General features: G+C 38.4%; 1 protein-coding gene across 1 annotated transcript in view; it reads left to right on the top strand.

Annotated features, from left to right (window-relative positions):
- The window catches only part of dnah12 (dynein, axonemal, heavy chain 12), a 29,820-nt gene that overhangs the window by 3,148 nt on the left and 7,923 nt on the right, over nt 1-18,749 (top strand). Inside the window, exons 9-56 of the mRNA XM_039652487.2 lie at nt 86-239; nt 368-459; nt 997-1,175; nt 1,357-1,492; nt 1,582-1,707; nt 1,791-1,925; nt 2,347-2,540; nt 2,682-2,922; nt 3,038-3,223; nt 3,320-3,520; nt 3,955-4,149; nt 4,304-4,425; nt 5,560-5,842; nt 5,937-6,056; nt 6,149-6,305; nt 6,466-6,638; nt 6,838-6,990; nt 7,180-7,419; nt 7,512-7,757; nt 7,848-7,967; nt 8,057-8,166; nt 8,239-8,422; nt 8,514-8,654; nt 8,777-8,860; nt 8,993-9,181; nt 9,299-9,418; nt 9,498-9,686; nt 9,767-9,918; nt 10,145-10,283; nt 10,389-10,555; nt 10,683-10,938; nt 12,368-12,667; nt 12,852-13,030; nt 13,136-13,328; nt 13,662-13,823; nt 13,925-14,119; nt 14,220-14,353; nt 14,486-14,648; nt 14,799-14,879; nt 15,094-15,270; nt 15,732-15,863; nt 15,946-16,035; nt 16,119-16,259; nt 17,039-17,280; nt 17,377-17,524; nt 17,617-17,762; nt 17,881-18,095; nt 18,543-18,735. Coding sequence (XP_039508421.2) covers nt 86-239; nt 368-459; nt 997-1,175; nt 1,357-1,492; nt 1,582-1,707; nt 1,791-1,925; nt 2,347-2,540; nt 2,682-2,922; nt 3,038-3,223; nt 3,320-3,520; nt 3,955-4,149; nt 4,304-4,425; nt 5,560-5,842; nt 5,937-6,056; nt 6,149-6,305; nt 6,466-6,638; nt 6,838-6,990; nt 7,180-7,419; nt 7,512-7,757; nt 7,848-7,967; nt 8,057-8,166; nt 8,239-8,422; nt 8,514-8,654; nt 8,777-8,860; nt 8,993-9,181; nt 9,299-9,418; nt 9,498-9,686; nt 9,767-9,918; nt 10,145-10,283; nt 10,389-10,555; nt 10,683-10,938; nt 12,368-12,667; nt 12,852-13,030; nt 13,136-13,328; nt 13,662-13,823; nt 13,925-14,119; nt 14,220-14,353; nt 14,486-14,648; nt 14,799-14,879; nt 15,094-15,270; nt 15,732-15,863; nt 15,946-16,035; nt 16,119-16,259; nt 17,039-17,280; nt 17,377-17,524; nt 17,617-17,762; nt 17,881-18,095; nt 18,543-18,735 — 8,075 coding nt within the window. The remainder of the gene's footprint in view (nt 1-85; nt 240-367; nt 460-996; nt 1,176-1,356; nt 1,493-1,581; nt 1,708-1,790; nt 1,926-2,346; nt 2,541-2,681; nt 2,923-3,037; nt 3,224-3,319; nt 3,521-3,954; nt 4,150-4,303; nt 4,426-5,559; nt 5,843-5,936; nt 6,057-6,148; nt 6,306-6,465; nt 6,639-6,837; nt 6,991-7,179; nt 7,420-7,511; nt 7,758-7,847; nt 7,968-8,056; nt 8,167-8,238; nt 8,423-8,513; nt 8,655-8,776; nt 8,861-8,992; nt 9,182-9,298; nt 9,419-9,497; nt 9,687-9,766; nt 9,919-10,144; nt 10,284-10,388; nt 10,556-10,682; nt 10,939-12,367; nt 12,668-12,851; nt 13,031-13,135; nt 13,329-13,661; nt 13,824-13,924; nt 14,120-14,219; nt 14,354-14,485; nt 14,649-14,798; nt 14,880-15,093; nt 15,271-15,731; nt 15,864-15,945; nt 16,036-16,118; nt 16,260-17,038; nt 17,281-17,376; nt 17,525-17,616; nt 17,763-17,880; nt 18,096-18,542; nt 18,736-18,749) is intronic.

The following is an 18,749-nucleotide window of genomic DNA, read 5'->3' as shown; positions in this document are numbered from 1 at the left end:
TACACATAATTATTTTGACTATGTAGATAATAAGATCGGATCGATCTATGTGCACATTCAATATTAAGCCCTGCCTGTCCCACAGAAAGTGCCGACAATCCAGTCATGGCTAGCAGAGGGCAACGTTTCTGTAGTGGATGCTAAGCTCTCAGATGATGTTCAGATGTGGGCAGAGACCACTCTTAGGAATGCTGTAAGGATAAACTTGGATGGACCTGCCAAACACTTCCAGAGCTATGGTGAGTAACCAAAACCCCAAAAAAACACATAACACTAAACCCACTTAGACTTTCACTTAGACTTATAGTGTTATGACTACTGTTCTGCTGAATTCTTTTTTTTTTTTGTATCTTTTATTTTTATTTAGTTGACAGCTATGACTGGTTGGTCAATGGGACGGCACAGTCTCAAGTGGAAAAATTAATTGAAGAAGAGCATTCTTTCGATGAGTACACTAAGGTCTGCTCACTTTAATTTCAATAGCACTAATGCACTAATGTTCAAAAGTTTGGGGTTGGTAAGATTTTGTTTGTTTGTTTTGTTTTTTTTAAAAGAAGTCTCCTATGCGGCATTTATTTGATCATAAATTCAGTAAAAATCATATCATTATTAAAATAATTGTTTTCTATTGCAATATATAAAAATGTATTCCTTTGATGGAAATACTGAATTTTCAGCAGCCATTCCTCCAGTCTACAGTGACATGTTATCCTTCAGAAATCACTCTAATATGCTGATTTGCTGCTCAAGAAACATTTATTAATATTATTTATGTTAAAAACAAGTTGATGATGACTGGGATGATTTTTTTGTTTTGTTTTTTTGTAGCAATGTGATATATACTATGTCGAAGTTAAAATCTTACCGACAACAAACTTTTGAACGGTAATGTATTTTTGATTATATACTAAGGTGTTTGCTTTTATTGTTTTGTGATTAATCCTTTTTTACTTTAAATGTTTGTGTATTCTTAAATCTTAAATGGCTGCATGTCAGCAAGTGGAATGGTTTCGGGCGCTGTCGCAAGAGATATCTGGTCTTCCCTCTTTGATCCATTTTGACATGGTGCGACTGGACTGTGAGGAGCTCAAACAAAGTCTTGCAAAAAAAGCGAAAACCCTTTCCGAAATCATTGTGGGAAAGCTCGTCAGCTCACACCATCAATCCAGTCTTCAGTAAGATCAGTGTTTTGCCAAATGTGTTTGCGATAGTTCACCTCAAAATGAACATGTCATTTATTGACCAAAATGAACATCATTAATTCACCTTTATGTCTCCCAAAACCTGTGAGATTTTAAGGTGAAATATACTGTATATCTGAAATTTAGTCAAGACTTGTTTTGTTTTGTTTTTTAGGATTTGCAAAGAGTTTGAGGCCATTCAGGACAGGGTTTTGAGAGTCCCTGAAACAACCGAGGACGTGATAGAAATGATTACTTACATTAATCAGGTGAAAACCAAGGGAATAGTGGAGCTGAACAATAAGATAATGGTGGGTACCTCAGAACTATTTACTTTGACACGTTTTTAGTCTGGATGACAATTCAAATGGTTACTTTTTAAAAATATTTTTTTCCCCAGGAAACACAGCACAGGATGAATTATTTGATGAATGTACATATTTTTGAACCAGAGCACCTTGAACTGAATGCCACAGTAGTGCTCTGGCCACAAAATATTTACCCCATCTTTGAGCAAAGTGATGAGGTGAATAATTATCCCGGGATGGGATATTCATTATATAAACTTTAAGATTTCTGTTAGAAGGACTTACACAATTGTTTTTGTAGGTGATTGAAGAAGGGAAGCAAAAGAGTCAGCAGGAACTTCTGGTTCGAAGAGAGAAGCTGCTGCTAGAACTAGAGAAAGTAGGCCGCAGGATCGAGGAATTTGGAGAGTGCTCTGACCTCAATATGATTCAACAGGTATATTGCAAACTGAATGTTCACTTTATTTGTCCAGTTAAAGAAATAGTTCACCCCAAATTAACATTTTGTCAGTCACATCATTTTGATCCCATATTCCGTGAAACACAAATGGATATCTGTCTGGCAGAACCTCCATGCTTCTACTTTCCATACTTTACGATACTTTGTACTTTTCTTTTTGGAGATTGTCATGGTACATCACCATCAATTTTATTATATGGAAAAAATAAGCTTGAATGCTGTGTTTAAGATCTCTTGTTGTGTTTCATGAAAGTAAAGTAAATACATAGTTGGTATGACATGAAGGTGAGAAAATTACTACAAAACTTTTTTTTGGCAAAACCCTTTCTTTCATCTAACCTCTCATGATTATTTGACTTCTGAAAGATAGTATTGCGATACTTCCTCTCCTTTGCAGTATGCTTCTGATGTGAGAACAGTGCAGAAAAGGATCCAGGACGCTGAGGAATCAATTGTCTTTATCAACAAAGAAGAAGCCCTTTACAAGTGGGACCAAACCTTTTACCCAAAAGTGGAGGTGATGAAGGAAACTATTGAGCCCTATCAGAAGCTCTTCAACTTGGTTCTGAAATGGCAACGTACAAGAAAGAAGTTTGTGGATTCATGTTCCTCTGATCCATAATCATAAATTGCATCACTTTATTGCCACTATTTTCAGACAGTTTCTTTTCCTCTCCAAGAACTTGATTTATGTTATAAAGGATGCTATCTACTCTTGTCATTTGTGTGTAGATGGATGGACGGGTCTTTCTTGGATTTAAATGGTGAGACTATCGAGCTGGAGGTTGAGGAGTACATCAGAGAAATATACAAGATGCTGAAGTTCTTCCTGCAGAAACAAAAGAAGGCTGAGCAAGAAAAGGAGAAAAAAGCAGGACAAAAGAAGAAGCCCAAAGAAGAAGAAGAAGTCAAACAGGAGAGTGCCACTATTAACATCTGCTCAAGTGTTGTAGAGCAAGTCAAAGAGTTCAAGGTAATGTTTCCACCCTACAGGTTGGTTCATCCAAAAAGGAACATTAATTTACTTACCCTCATGGAATTGCATGTAGGAAGATAAATTGCAGAATTTTTATGTTTTATATTCTTAGGAGTACATTCCCATGGTGTCCATCCTGTGTAACCCCGGCATCAGACCTCGGCACTGGGAGCAAATGTCAGAAATTGCGGGCCATGACTTGACCCCTGATTCTGGCAGCAGTCTGCGCAAAATCCTCAAACAGAACCTCAACCCCTACCTGGAACTGTTTGAAAACATCAGTGCAGGAGCCAGCAAAGTAACAACACTGTGAATCCACCCCAGATGATTTGAGGAAGTTATATGCCGTATAGACAAAACTCCTCACATATTTTTTGAAACTGTTCACTTTCAGGAATTCGCTCTGGAGAGGGCCATGCATAATATGGTGGAGGTTTGGGAGACGGTGTCATTTCAATATCATCCATACAGGGACAGTGGCGTGTCCATTCTGTCCTCTGTGGATGAGATTCAAACCATGCTAGATGACCAGATAGTGAAAACCCAAACCATGAGAGGGTCTCCTTTCATCAAGCCTTTCGAGACAGAAATCAAGGTGAAATAGTTGAAGGATGGGTATTTCAAGTCATCTTGTATCATAAAAATGAGTCATTTTGAATTTTGTTTTATTCACAATCCCAAATGTGAATACCATAACAAGCTTGCTTCAAAAACCTATGCATTTCTTTTAGAAATAAATATGTATTAATAAAAAATAAATAAATAAAGGAATTAATTAATCTGATAAAAACGTTTCTACTCACCTGAAGCTTAATGCACATATACAAACTTTTGTGTCTAAATAAAGACTCCTGGACTTTTATTGATTTTCATGTTCTTAGCAACTGGTTTAGTTTGTGCATCAGACAAAAATTCAAGTAAAGAACATATTATGAGCTAATTTCTGGTCTGTCAGTTTTCTTCATCATGGTTAAGGGATACTGTGTTAATTTAGAAAGACTAATTTAGATTTTTGCTGATTTAAACTAGGTCTGGGAGGAGCGTTTGATCCGTATCCAAGACACTATAGATGAGTGGCTGAAGGTGCAACATCAGTGGTTATACCTGGAGCCCATCTTCAGCTCAGAGGATATAATGAAGCAGATGCCTGAGGAGGGCCGTCTCTTTCAGATTGTAAACAAACACTGGAAGGAGGTCATGACACACTGTGTGAAGGACCCAAAGGTGATGAAACAAAATACAGAGACAAAATATAAATAAATAAAAAATTGGAGGTTTGGAAATCATTTTGCTCACATTCAAGCAGAATTAAACTCATTGATCGATTTTATTTTATGTTTGAAAGAAACTAATACCATTAATCCCCCCATTTGCACAGATTTTACCTGCAACCTCTCTGCCTGGCTTGTTTGAAAGACTACAAGAGTCCTACAACCTCCTTGAGAACATTATGAAGGGCCTGAATGCATACCTTGAAAAGAAAAGATTGTTTTTTCCAAGGTATTATAAAAAAAATCAGGTTTCATACTCACCACTTACAGAAAAATGTAAGTGTTATTTGTTTGATCATTCTGACAAGTCCCAGGACAGCAACACTAGCTTAAAGGGTTAGTTCACCCAAAAATGAAAATTAAGTCATTAATTACTCACCCCCATGCTGTACCAACCCCGTAAGACCTTCGTTCATCTTCGGAACACAAATTAAGATATTTTTGATTAAATTTGAGAGCTGTATAACTACCCAACACTATCTCACGACCAATTCGTACAAATTTGACGCATGATTAAAAAGTGTCTAATTCGTACTAATTCGTATGACCTCACTCGTACTAATTCGTACGATTTGTCTAAACCCACGTGATGGTTAGGTTTAGGGGCGGGGTAAGGGGTAGGTCATTCGTACGAATTCATACGAATTGGCCAATTCGTAAAATATGTACGATTTAGCAAAATCGTATTAATTCGTATGAGTGAGGTCGTATGAATTGTTACGAATTAGCCACTTTTTAATCATTCGTCGAATTCGTACGACTTGGTCTTGAGATCGGGTTGAACTACCACATAGACTTCCGGGACTGGCTCTTGACGGCCCAGAAAGTCAATGAAGAAAATGTTTAAATATTCCATGTGACTACAGTGGCTCAACTATAAGTTTATCAAGCGACGAGAATACTTTTTGTGCGAAAAAGCAAACAAAAATAACGACTTTATTCGACTTTTCCTTTTCTTCCTTGTTGGCCTGAAACGAGACTTCCTTAGATTTCCACGACGCATGTGCGAGAATTGCGATCTCCTTACACTACTTCAGTTCAGTTCTCGCGCATTCGTCGTGGAAATCGTATGGAAGTCTCGTGAATGCTCTCAATAATAATATTAAAAACAAATAAACCAAATAAACCAAAACGCGCCAGCGTCCCTTCCAATCGGAACCGGAAAACCATTTCTAGTTTTCAGTTATTTTTTTAGCTAATATTTATATTTATTTTAGCCGAAAACCATTTAAATAGTTATAGTTGTAGGTAACAAAGGTGAAGTGTACAGTTTTTATATTAAGTTAGTGCTCCTCATCATACTACCAAACTGCCATGGAATTTAACCTCTGTATGTATTAATAATCGTTTTCACACTCTGTAGATTCTTTTTCCTGTCAAATGATGAGATGCTGGAGATTCTCTCAGAAACCAAAGATCCCATGCGAGTGCAGCCTCACTTAAAGAAATGCTTTGAGGGCATCGCCAAACTGGACTTCCTGCCCAACCTGGACATCCAGGCCATGTACAGCAGTGAGGGGGAGCGTGTGGAGCTCATCGAGAGGATCTCTACCTCTGAAGCACGAGGAGCCGTGGAAAAGTGGCTGCTGCAGGTGGAAGACATCATGCTGAGAAGCATCAGGGATGTGATCAGTCACTCCAGGCTGGTAAAACTCATGCTTTTCTATTTGCAACTTTTGTTTGAAATTCTTTAATCTTATTACATTTTATGCACCATGTTACTGTGATGGATGTGTTTAGGCTTATCCAGACACCAAAAGGAGTCAGTGGGTACGTGAGTGGCCTGGACAGGTGGTCCTCTGCACTTCTCAGATGTATTGGACACTTGAAGTACATGAGGCCATCAGGAGTGGAGCTAATGTAAGGAAACCACTCTGAATACCAGTGGGCCATTGAATTCTCTATTTATTTTGCTATTTGTCTGATAAGATAAGATGTTGATGATTTCATAGGGTCTGAAGAACTACTATGAGGAGCTGCAGAATCAGCTGAATGATATTGTGGAGCTGGTGAGGGGGACGCTGCCCAAGCAGACACGCACCACTCTTGGAGCACTAGTGACCATAGATGTGCACGCGAGGGATGTTGTCATGGAGATGATAGAGAAAGGTTCTCTTGTTTAGATTTATCTGCATGATAGCTGATATTATGTAGTTTGTAAAGCAATAATTCTGTAATCTCTAAAAATGTTATCTTTAATATATGACATAATTATTTGAATTTGTGGTTAATATATTGTACTGTGGGTTTCTTTTAACATCCATTTCAGGAGTTTCAAGTGAGACAGATTTTCAGTGGCTTGCCCAGCTACGCTACTATTGGGCTAACGAGAATGTTCGTGTTCGCATTATAAACTGTGATGTCAAGTATGCTTATGAATACCTTGGAAACTCTCCTCGCCTGGTCATCACACCATTAACAGACAGATGCTACCGAACTTTGGTATATTTAATGGCTAATTTATTGTATGCTATTTATTATGCAATGAGAATACAGAAAATACTCAGCTTTGACACAACTCCTACAACAATAATCAAATTAACATTAATCATGCATGCTAGCTTTTTTGTGTGTGTGTGTGATTGTTTTGAAGCATAATTCGTTTCTTTTCTGATATTTGGCTTATTGTTCTCTTTCAAAGATTGGAGCATTTTTCTTGAATTTGGGTGGAGCTCCCGAGGGACCTGCAGGCACAGGCAAAACTGAAACCACCAAAGATCTGGCCAAAGCTCTTGCTGTTCAATGTGTGGTGTTTAACTGCTCAGATGGCCTTGATTACCTAGCCATGGGGAAGGTGACAGTTTTTACATTTCAAACATAAAGCTGCTCTTCTGTAATACACCAAAGACTCGTCCATAACCAACTTATCTGGTTATTCCTCAGAAATCTCTTACACTCTAATTTAGTTAGGCTATGTTCACCAGTTTATCTATAATTTACTCAATGGGCTCTGTGAATAACATGAAAACGTATTCTTTCCTAGTTCTTCAAGGGATTGGCGTCTACTGGTGCCTGGGCTTGCTTTGACGAATTTAACCGGATTGAGTTAGAGGTGCTGTCGGTGGTGGCTCAGCAGATCCTGTGTATTCAGAGGGCCATCGAAATGAAACTTGATCATTTTGACTTCGAGGGCACAGTGTTACGCCTCAACCCCAACTGTTTTGTCGCCATCACTATGAACCCTGGATACGCTGGCCGTTCTGAACTTCCTGATAATCTCAAGGTGTTTTTTTTTTCATTATGTATAACTTGTTTCATTAACATCAGGCAGTGCAATGTGGCTTTAACTGTACTATTCTGTTTTCATGTCATCAGGTCTTGTTTAGAACAGTGGCAATGATGGTGCCCAACTATGCACTGATCGCTGAGATCTCCTTATACTCGTATGGCTTCCTCAATGCTAAGCCTCTCTCAGTGAAGATTGTGATGACCTACAGGCTGTGCTCTGAGCAGCTATCTTCTCAGTTTCACTATGACTATGGCATGAGAGCTGTTAAAGCAGTGCTGGTGGCTGCTGGCAACCTCAAACTAAAATTTCCAGATGAAAACGAGGATATTCTTGTAAGTAAATTAAATGGAAGAATAGTTAGCATAGTATCTTATACCCTAAGTTGGCTGAAATCTGATTTGTTTTCCACATTCTGTTGATAGCTTCTCCGGTCCATCAAGGATGTCAATGAGCCTAAGTTTCTTTCCCATGATATCCCTCTTTTCAATGGAATCACCAGTGACCTGTTCCCAGGAATTTCTCTGCCTGTGGCAGATTATAAGGTATGTTTTTGCTTGTTTGTTTAGCTTCTCATTTAGATTGCTTTTGAAAAATAAGAGATTTCAATGACATCTTTGCTCATGTGCACTAGTTGTTCCTGGAATGTGCTCAAAAGTGCTGCGAAAATCACAATGTGCAAGCTGTCGATGCTTTCCTAGACAAAATGATTCAAACGTATGAGATGATGATAGTTCGTCATGGGTAAGTGGGTAAGTTGATTTCCATCCAATGGTAAGGTTGGACCAAATATTAAAATATTCTCTTATTCCATAGGTTCATGCTTGTTGGAGAACCATTTGCTGGAAAAACCAAAGTACTTCATGTTCTTGCTGATACTTTGACCCTGATGAATGAGTTGGGCTATAATGATGAAGAAAAAGTATTGTACCAAACTGTCAATCCTAAATCTATTACGATGGGTCAACTGTTTGGTCAGTTTGATCCTGTGTCCCATGAGGTGAGAGTTTGAAATCTACATCAGTCAGATTATAAAAACAACAGTTTGTTTATTTGTTCATTTTTTCACCTGTTCGTTTCGGTTTTATCAGTGGACTGATGGGATTGTGGCAAACACCTTTCGAGAATTTGCCTCCAGTGAGACCCCAGACAGGAAATGGGTGGTGTTTGATGGCCCCATAGACACGCTGTGGATTGAAAGCATGAACACTGTGCTGGATGACAACAAAAAGGCAATTATATTATATCTATACAGAAAAAAATATAGATACGCCTTTACATCAATGTTGTTGGAGTATTTGCTAATAGACAGGAGGCTGGTGGCTGTTGTCATTGAAATTTTGTTTCGTTTTAGCTATGCCTCATGAGTGGGGAGATTATTCAGATGTCCAATCAAATGAGTCTGATATTTGAGGCCATGGATTTGTCGCAAGCCTCTGTAAGTCAGCCTGTCTCAATATTCACTATGAAACCTCAGCTCTGTCCAGATATACAGGATATTCAAAGCCACTTTACCATCATCATGATCCATGATCTATAGCATGCTAACAAATTCTGATTTCTGAAATAGCCAGCCACAGTGAGTCGCTGTGGAATGATCTACATGGAGCCGTCTCAGCTAGGATGGTCTCCTCTGGTGCTATCATGGATGAGAAAACTTCCTGAACCACTTCAGGCACAAGACAATTTCACACTTCTGCAGCAGCTCTTTGAGTGGTTACTTCCTCCTGCACTTGTTTTGTTACGCAAACAATGCCGGGTAATTGCTTCACGTTATGAATTGCATATAGCATAACCATGTTATATTATTTTCATCTTAGATGTTGTCAACAAATCGGTAGGAGCTCATTGAGTTACATTAAGTTTCATATTCCAGGAGGTCATTCCCACTAGCAACAGTAATACTGTTGTGTCTCTAACACGACTCTTTGAGATGTTGCTGACTGGACCTTTAAATGAAGACCCAGGGAACAAAAACATACGCACATGGATCATGGTAATTATTCATTTAAAAGGCACAATATAAAACTTTTCAGAACACAGCTAAATGTAAACATGAATTTTGGCCTATGCAGGCTGCTTTTGCCTTTGCCCTGGTGTGGTCTGTCGGTGGTTGCTGTGATACAGACAGTCGCAGTCGATTTGATCAGTTTCTGAGGGAAATTATCTCAGGAAATGCAAAAGACTACCCCATACCTGCTACTGTGTCAAGATGGGAATGTCCCTTTGATGAGAAAGGTCTTGTCTATGACTACAGTTATGAGGTTGGTAAATAAGAGTTTAGTACTATGAGAATTTGAGACATATTACTCCAGATAATGACTCTTTTCCGCTTCAAATTAAGTTCAAAGGAAAAGGACGTTGGGTAAACTGGAATGAGTCGATCAGAAATGTACCATTGGGGGACAAGAACACCAAAGTACAGGATATTATTGTCCCCACAATTGATACTGTACGATACACTTATCTGATGGACCTCTGCATTCAATCTGGGATGTAAATATTTTTTTTTATTGTCTTGACAAACATTAGACATCTTTTAAAGACCACCCCTTGTCCAACACAATACCCCCCCCCCCCCCCCCATATAGGCTAAGATGTTTCTGCTATAATTATAACAAAGCTGCTTGTTTATGGTTTCTGCTTATATTAACAGAAACAAGCTATAGATTTTGTTTTATTCCCTTTATCCAAACTCATCTAATTTTTCTATTGAACTTAGGCCTCTTTTGCTCGTCGGCCCCACTGGCACTGGGAAATCTGTTTATGTGAAGGAAAAATTAATGAACAATCTCGACAAAGACCTTTTCCTTCCCTTCTTCGTCAACTTCTCAGCTCGCACCAGTGCCAGTCAGACCCAGGTAGCCACTTTACAATTACCTTTATGTCAATACATTAGAATGAACCCACTGACTCTATGAGTGGTATTTCTCCATGACACACTCAACTCTCTTTCTATCCTCTAGAACATTATTATGTCCAGATTAGACAAAAGGCGAAAGGGAGTTTATGGACCTCCCATGGGAAAGAAATGCATAATTTTTGTGGATGACATGAATATGCCTGCAAAAGAGGTGTTTGGTGCACAACCTCCAATTGAGCTGCTTCGTCAATATTTTGACCATGGGAACTGGTAAAGTAAACTACACTATACACTACTGCACTATAAATATACAGTACACTATAAATCAGTATTCTCTGTCCTAGTCTTTTGATTCTTTGGTTTTCTTTGCTGTTATAATCAAGTCCTTTTGCTGTAGGTATGATCTCAAGGACACCTCAAAAATCACACTTATGGACATACAACTGATCTCTGCGATGGGCCCTCCTGGTGGTGGGAGGAACGCTGTGACTCCTCGTTTCCTTCGCCATTTTAACATCTGCAGCATCAATTCATTCAGCGATGAGACCATGGTGCGCATTTTCTCTAATGTTGTGACCTTTTACCTCCGGACCAATGATTTCCCACCTGACTGCTTCACGATTGGCAATCAGATAGTCACTGCAACACTTGAGGTGAGTGATGGGGTAAAAAGGCAATTAAAGGATTAGTTTACCCAAATATCAAAATTCTGTCATAATTGTTCACCCAAATGTTGTTTCAAACCCGTAAGACCTTTGTTCATCTTCGGAACAAAATTTTAGACATTTCTGATGAATCTCTCTGACCCCTCTATTGACAGTACTTTAATTACCACTTTACCACTACCGTTTCTACATCAGAACAGATCACCATTCTGACGTAGAACTCGGAAGCACTGCACTGTATTTACAACATAAACTGCGCAGGAGTCTCACACAGACGAGAAGAAATTGTTGAATAAAGTTGTTATTTTTGTTTTTTGTTTTTCCACGCAAAAAGCATTCTTGTCGCTTCATAAAATTAAGGTTGAACCACTGTAGTCACATGGACTATTTTAACAATGCCTTTACTACCTTTCTGTGCCTTGAAGGTGCAATTAAATTGCTATCTATGGAAGGCTCAGAGAGCTTTCCGATTTCATCAAAAATATCTTAATTTGTGGTCTCATAAAAAGTTTTGAAAAACTTTAAAAAGGTCTCACGTGTTTGTATGTGTATAGTGTATACTACTGTTCAAAAGATTGTGGTTGGTAAGATATTTCAATGTTTGTAGTCTCTTTATCTCTTTATTTAATCAAATATTCAGTAAAACACTAATATTGTGAAATATTCTTTTTATTTAAAATATTTTTTCTAATTTAATATTGTCATGTTTAGTTTCAGTTTTCATGGACCTTTCTGTTTGTATTCGTTAGTCGCACATGTTTATTTGTTCAGATTCCCACTACTAATCTGTCTCCTTGGTTACGGTCATTATAAATTCATGGATGTCAGTTGTGTATTGTCATAACCCGTTTGCATTCAGTGCTTAACTTTCCCTTTCACCATCATTCAGTCACCGTTACGTTTAGTTGTGTTGTGCTATGCCTGTCTGCCTACCTACTCTTGGATTTCTTTGTTATTAAACTACGTTTGGAACTATATTTATCTGTATTTGACAAATATGTTTTCAAATGTAATTCATTCCAAATGGCAAAGTTGAATTTTCAACAGCCATTATTACTCCAGTCTTCAGTGTCACATAATCTTTCAGAAATCCTTTTAAAATGTTGATTTGGTGTTCAAGAAACATTCCTTATTATCATCAATGGTGAAAACAGCTCTGCTGCTTAATATTTTTGTGGAAACCATGATGCATTTTTTTATGAATAGGAAGTTTAAAATTTTTTTGAGATGTTTTGCAACAATGTGAACATCTTGACTGTAAATTTTGATCAATTAAATGCCTCCTTCTTGCTTAACAAAATAATGAATTTCTTAAGAAAGTAAAAGCTTACTGATCATAAACTTTTGAACGGTATATATTTCCATTTTTTTTTTCTTTTATTCTATATTGTCTAATTCAGTGTTCTTTGTGAAACAGGTTTATAAGAAGGCCATCGAAAATCTCCTTCCCACTCCAGCTAAGTCTCATTACACTTTCAACCTAAGAGATTTCTCAAGAGTGGTGCAAGGCTGCCTGCTACTGAAGAAGGATTCACTTGCAGACAAGCGAACAATGATCTGGCTTTTTGTACACGAAGTGTACCGCGTCTTCTATGACCGCCTTGTGGACGACCAGGACCGAGCCTGGCTCTTCACACTCATAAGCAATATTGTGAAACAGCATTTCAAGGAGAACTTTGAAACAGTCTTTGAACATCTGAAGGATGGTAACAAACTTGTACGTAAAAATAAAAAACATCCAAGGCTTCCTCATTCAGTAAATTATTCACTTGAATATTATGTAATCATAACTACAATTTTGTATATATTATCTTATGTAATTGATGTATGTGATGAATATGAAGGAACTTCTCACCCTGTGAAACCAAAGATGATTAGATTTTTTATGTTTTTTCCCTCAGCTTTGTGATGAGAATATGCGGAACATGCTATTTGGCGATTATATGACCCCTGACGTGGATGAAAGTGAGAGGCTGTATGCAGAGGTTCCCTCCATTGAACGTTTTGGTGAGGTGGTAGAAGCCTGTCTGGAGGAGTACAACCAAACCCACAAGAACCGCATGAACTTGGTCATATTCCGGTAACTTTGCAAAAGCGCATGATGTAACGTACTGTGATTCTCCAATAAGAGGAATCGATCAAAAGTCTGACAGTGTTGATTGATTGTCTCCCTTGTTCTATGGAGTTACGTTCTGGAGCACCTGTCCAGGATCAGCCGTGTGTTAAAACAGCCTGGTGGAAATGCTCTGTTGGTTGGAGTTGGAGGCAGCGGCCGTCAGTCCATCACCAGGCTTGCCACTTTTATGGCTAATATGACTTTGTTCCAGCCTGAGATCTCCAAAAGCTATGGCATGAATGACTGGAGAGATGATCTGAAGGTATTTTGTTCATTTTTTACTCACCACCATCATGTCATTCCAAATGCTGTTATTGTTTTTATGGATCATGTGTTTTTTAATGAATATTGATGCATCTATTTCCATATCACAACAATTGTGGGGATGTCAAGCTACAAAAGAAGCACAAAAACCACAATTTAAGCACCATAAAAGTAATAAATACTACTTGTGTGCAATATCCAAGTGTATATTACAATATTTCTTTAGCTTGACAGCACTCGTTCACTTTGAACTGTTGTTGTATGGAAAAGATCTGTGTGAAGATTATTTTAGTAGGCAAATGTGCCCCCTAATGGCTTTTGTATTGTCTAGCGCCTGATGAAGAATGCTGGAGTAAAGGGCCAGAAAATGGTGTTCCTGCTCACTGATGCTCAAATAAAGGATGAAGCCTTTTTAGAAGATGTGGACAGCATTTTAAACACAGGAGAGGTACCAAATATTTTTGCTGTGGATGAGAAGCAAGAAATCATGGAGGTAAGATATCGACATCAAAATAAATGCAAGAACTATACAACTCTTTATTCATGTGTGTGTTATATTTTTTTTCTGTGGGTTCTTCTCTGCGTCCCCTGCAGGGTGTACGGCCCATTGCTCAGGCTGGAAATAAAAATGTGGATTTTAGCCCTCTGGCTCTGTTTGCTTATTTTGTGAATCGCTGCAGAGAGAACCTACATATAGTAGTGGCCTTCAGCCCAATAGGAGATGCCTTCCGAAACCGCCTCAGACAGTTCCCTTCCCTCATTAACTGCTGCACCATAGATTGGTTTCAGGTAAGGTTTGGAGATGGTTAAGCATTTTAGTAATTATGGTCATTTTGAATATAAACCTTCTCTGAAAGTGAATTTAAAGTTCAGTTTCTGAACTTCCCAGCCATGGCCTGAAGAGGCTTTGGAGCGAGTGGCTAATAAGTTTTTGGAGACATTGGAGCTAAGTGATCTTGAACGTCAGGAAGTCGTGCCAATCTGCAAGACCTTCCATACTTCTGCTATTGATCTGTCTCACAGGTTTGATGCTTAAGCTAATATAGAGGTAGTTCCTCCAAAAATCAATGAAGATGGGTTAACAATTTCTTTGAACAGTAAAGTTATGGCAAATATTCTTTCAGGCAAGAGTAAAATTGTGTAATATATTTGCAGGTTTTTGTCAGAGCTGGGTCGCCATAACTATGTGACTCCTACTTCCTACTTGGAGCTCATAGCTGCCTTCAGAATTCTTCTCACTCAAAAACGAGACACTGTTATGAGTGCTAAAAACAGATATACAAATGGACTGGACAAATTAGCTTTTGCAGAGTCTCAGGTAATGTTTTGGAAATATTATACTGAAGAAAGTAGCAGATAATCTTATATTTTTCAATCCACACAATGGTGTATATAATACTGAAATGGAAAACCTCACAGCCTTTTAATTTAAATTATAAGTGATTTTAATGTATCTATGGTGGTTTAGGTGGGTGAAATGAAGAAGGAGCTGGTGGACTTGCAGCCTAAACTTGAGCAGGCTAAGATTGACAACACCAAAATAATGAAAGTAAGAAACAGTAACATCTATCACACAGTATCTGTGTTTAAAGCAAATGTTCATTTTTTTGTTCATTTTGTACTGCCAAATGTATCATTTACAGTGTTTCTGTTGTTCTTATTGTGGTTTTTCAGGTATTTTGACTTTATTTTGATAAAAGTTTGCCTTTATATGTTGGTTACTGTACAATGTTTCTCTACTGTAAAATGTTTCTCTTTTGCAGGTGATAGAGGTTGAGTCAGTGGAGGTTGAGGCGAAGAGCAAACTTGTCCGTGTGGATGAAGAAACGGCTACTATAAAAGCGAATGAAGCCCAGGCTTTGAAGAATGAGTGCGAGAGTGACTTGGCTGAGGCCATCCCTGCACTGGAGGCTGCTCTGTCTGCCCTGGACACACTCAAGGTCAACTATATATTTTACATACTGCTTTTCACATACTATATAGTAGAGAAGTTGGCATATTCAGACACCTATAGAATAACTGTGCTGTGTGAAGGCAGTTATAAAAGTTTAAATACATGCAAGGAAGACAATACCTGTCACAACAAGTTAAGTATGCAAATGAATGTAATAAATAATTTAGTATGCACTGATGTCAGTCACATTTTGAATGAAGAACGTTGTGTCAGTGGGTGATTTTCAAATTGTAATTTAATTTTACACGAGTCTGTATGTGTAAGCCGTCCATGCTGAATGCAGAATTTCATAAATGTTATACTTTGGGATCAGAGGAAACGATTGTCAGAATGTTTAAAACATATCAATAAAGACCTGTAATAATTCATGTATGATTAAAAGTTGGAAATTGTGGTTTATAAAATAATAGATTATTATGTAAGTTGAGGGCTTATTTGTGATTTCAGCCAGCTGATGTGAGCATTGTAAAAGCAATGAAGAACCCACCATCAGGAGTGAAGCTGGTGATGTCAGCTGTGTGTGTAATGAAGGACATCAAACCAGAGAAGATCAGTGATCCTTCAGGAACCGGACAGAAGGTGAAAAGCGAGTCTTAAGATCACATGCCAAGAGCTGTCCTTGATTTTATGTTTACCAACAGCATGTTATCTGTTCTAATAGATTCTTGACTATTGGGGTCCAAGCAAGAAGTTGCTTGGGGACATGAATTTCCTGAAAGACCTGAAGGAATATGACAAAGACAACATCCCTGTAAGTTTTTTGTTGTGTAGGGTTCTGTGTATTGTTTTGTAATACTGTGGCTGATGTATTTTATTGATGTTGTTTTGTAATAGGCTCAAGTGATGCATAAAATCCGTAGTGAGTATATGACCAACCCTGACTTTGACCCCGGCAAAGTTGCCAAGGCCTCATCTGCTGCTGAGGGGCTTTGCAGATGGATCACTGCGATGGAGGTTTATGACAGAATGGCAAAGGTAGGGAGACCCTATCTGTATCTCACACAGAGTAGTTTCAGATTGAATTTAGGCTTTTATTCACATATAAACATTGATCAGAGAACATAAAAACAAGCTCAACTGAACCTGCTATGCGGGACAAACCTCTTGCTGGAGCTCAAACGTGCTGTGCAACATGAGAATGAACCTTTGGTTCTCACAGACATGCTTGAGCTACTGCTTACGGCAACTGATGTGTGTTATGTGTGAATATGTGGGGTGGTAATGGCACAGTGGATAAGACACATGTCTTTGGTGTGAGAGACCCAGGGTAGAATCCACTGCAAGACACCAATGTGTCCCTGAGCAAGACACTTAACCCCTAGTTGCTCCAGAGGCATGCGACCTCTAACATATATAGCAGCAATTGTAAGTCGCTTTGGATAAAAGCGTCAGCTAAATGAATAAAAATTTAAAAAAAGAATAAAAGCCTAAAAGAAGGACACAAAACTCTCAGATTTCATCAAAAAGATTTGTGTTCCAAAGATGAAAGAAAGTCTTAAGGGTTTGGAATGACAAAGTAGACTAATTATTATTATTATTTTGTAAAACATTGTATATTCAATTGGTTTATATATATATATATATATATATATATATATATATATATATATATGAGAGTTTGCATATATGCAAACTATGCAAACTTTTATGCAAAAGTTTGCAAACTATGCATATATGCAAACTCTTTTTCTTTATTATTTTATCTTTATTATTTCTTTATTATTTGTCAAAATAATAATTATTTTCTCTTTTAGGTGGTGGCACCTAAGAAAGCTAACCTAATTGTAGCTCAGGAATCCCTGGCCACCACCATGGCCCTTCTGAACCAGAAGAGGGCGGAGCTAAAGGAAGTGGAGGATCGTCTGGCCTCACTGCAGAAGACTTTGGAGGAAAAGACTGAAGAGAAAGCTCAGCTGGAGTTCCAGGTTGACCTCTGCGCTCGCAAACTGGAGAGAGCCGAGAAGCTTATTGGAGGTTTAGGAGGAGAAAAGTCAAGGTTTCAATCAACTGTGACCAATCTTAGAGATCCATACAACCAGTTAATTCCTATATTGATGGCCGACTGAGTATGTGTTCCTGTATTTCTACACAGGTGGTTGAAAGCAGCTAATGATCTTCAGTGCACATATGATAACTTGACAGGTGATGTGCTGATATCTGCTGGTGTTATTGCTTACCTGGGAGCTTTCACGGCCAGTTTCCGCAATGACTCAACTAAAATGTGGGCCAACCTCTGCAAGGTACTACATTGCTCCTCTCTGAAACACTACTCTTGTCTGCAAATTAATATTCAGTGTCATTTATTCATTGTCTCCATTCCTGTTCTACTCAGTCAAAGAAGATCCCATCCTCTGATGACTTCTCTCTAAGTAAGACGCTTGGAGATCCAATCAAGATCAGGGCCTGGAATATCGCTGGCCTGCCCACTGACAGCTTCTCCATTGACAATGGTGTTATAGTGAGCAACTCCAGAAGATGGTATGACTCAACAAAACTAAAACCTTTCAAAATTTGGATTTGCAAATGATGACAAATCTTTTCATCAGTTATCAAAGCCAAAATGTCATGTTTTACAACCATGTTTTCTCACTGCCAGGCCGTTAATGATAGATCCGCAGGGCCAGGCCAACAAATGGGTGAAAAACTCAGAGAGGGAGAATAACCTGAATGTGATTAAGCTAACCGATGCCGACTACATGAGAACACTCGAGAACTGCATCCAGTTTGGTACTCCACTGTTGCTGGAGAATGTAGGAGAGGAGCTTGACCCCTCCTTAGAGCCACTGCTTCTTAAACAAGTTTTCAAACAAGGTATTTTACTTAAAGGGTTAGTTCACCCAAAAATGAAAATTCTGTCAGTATTTACTCACCCTCATGTTGTTCCAAACTTCTATGTGTTTATTTGTTCAGCTGAATACAAAAGAAGATATTTGGAAGAATGTTTTAATCAAACAGATCTCATTCCCCATTGACTACCATAGTATGTATTTTTTCCTACTATGGTAGTCAATGGGGAATGAGATCTGTTTGATTAAAACATTCTTTCAAATATCTTTCTTTGTGTTCGGCAGAACAAATAAACACATAGAGGTTTGGAACAACATGTAAATACTGACAGAATTTTCATTTTTGGGTGAACTAACCCTTTAAACTTAAAACAGAAATGTATTTGAGAGAGTTGTGTTTTTGATGACTAGATTAGTTTGACTCTCAAACAGAGGTTGGAAATCATAGTGAGTTCCTGCTTTGTGTTTGTAGGCGGTGTGGACTGTATCAGATTGGGCGAGAGTGTGATTGAGTACTCAGCTGACTTCCGCTTTTACATCACTACAAAGCTGAGGAACCCTCATTACCTGCCCGAACTAGCAACCAAAGTGTGCCTGCTGAACTTCATGATTACACCAGAGGGCCTTGAAGACCAGCTGCTTGGCATTGTGGTAGCAAAAGAGAGGTGATCTTCCATAC

Source organism: Pimephales promelas, chromosome 20 (genome assembly GCF_988280905.1).
Source record: "Pimephales promelas chromosome 20, fPimPro1.hap1.1, whole genome shotgun sequence".
In the NCBI taxonomy this organism is placed as follows: Eukaryota; Metazoa; Chordata; class Actinopteri; order Cypriniformes; family Leuciscidae; genus Pimephales; species Pimephales promelas.
The sequence above is the reverse complement of the archived record's forward strand: the minus strand, read 5'-3'. Positions and strand labels throughout refer to the sequence as shown.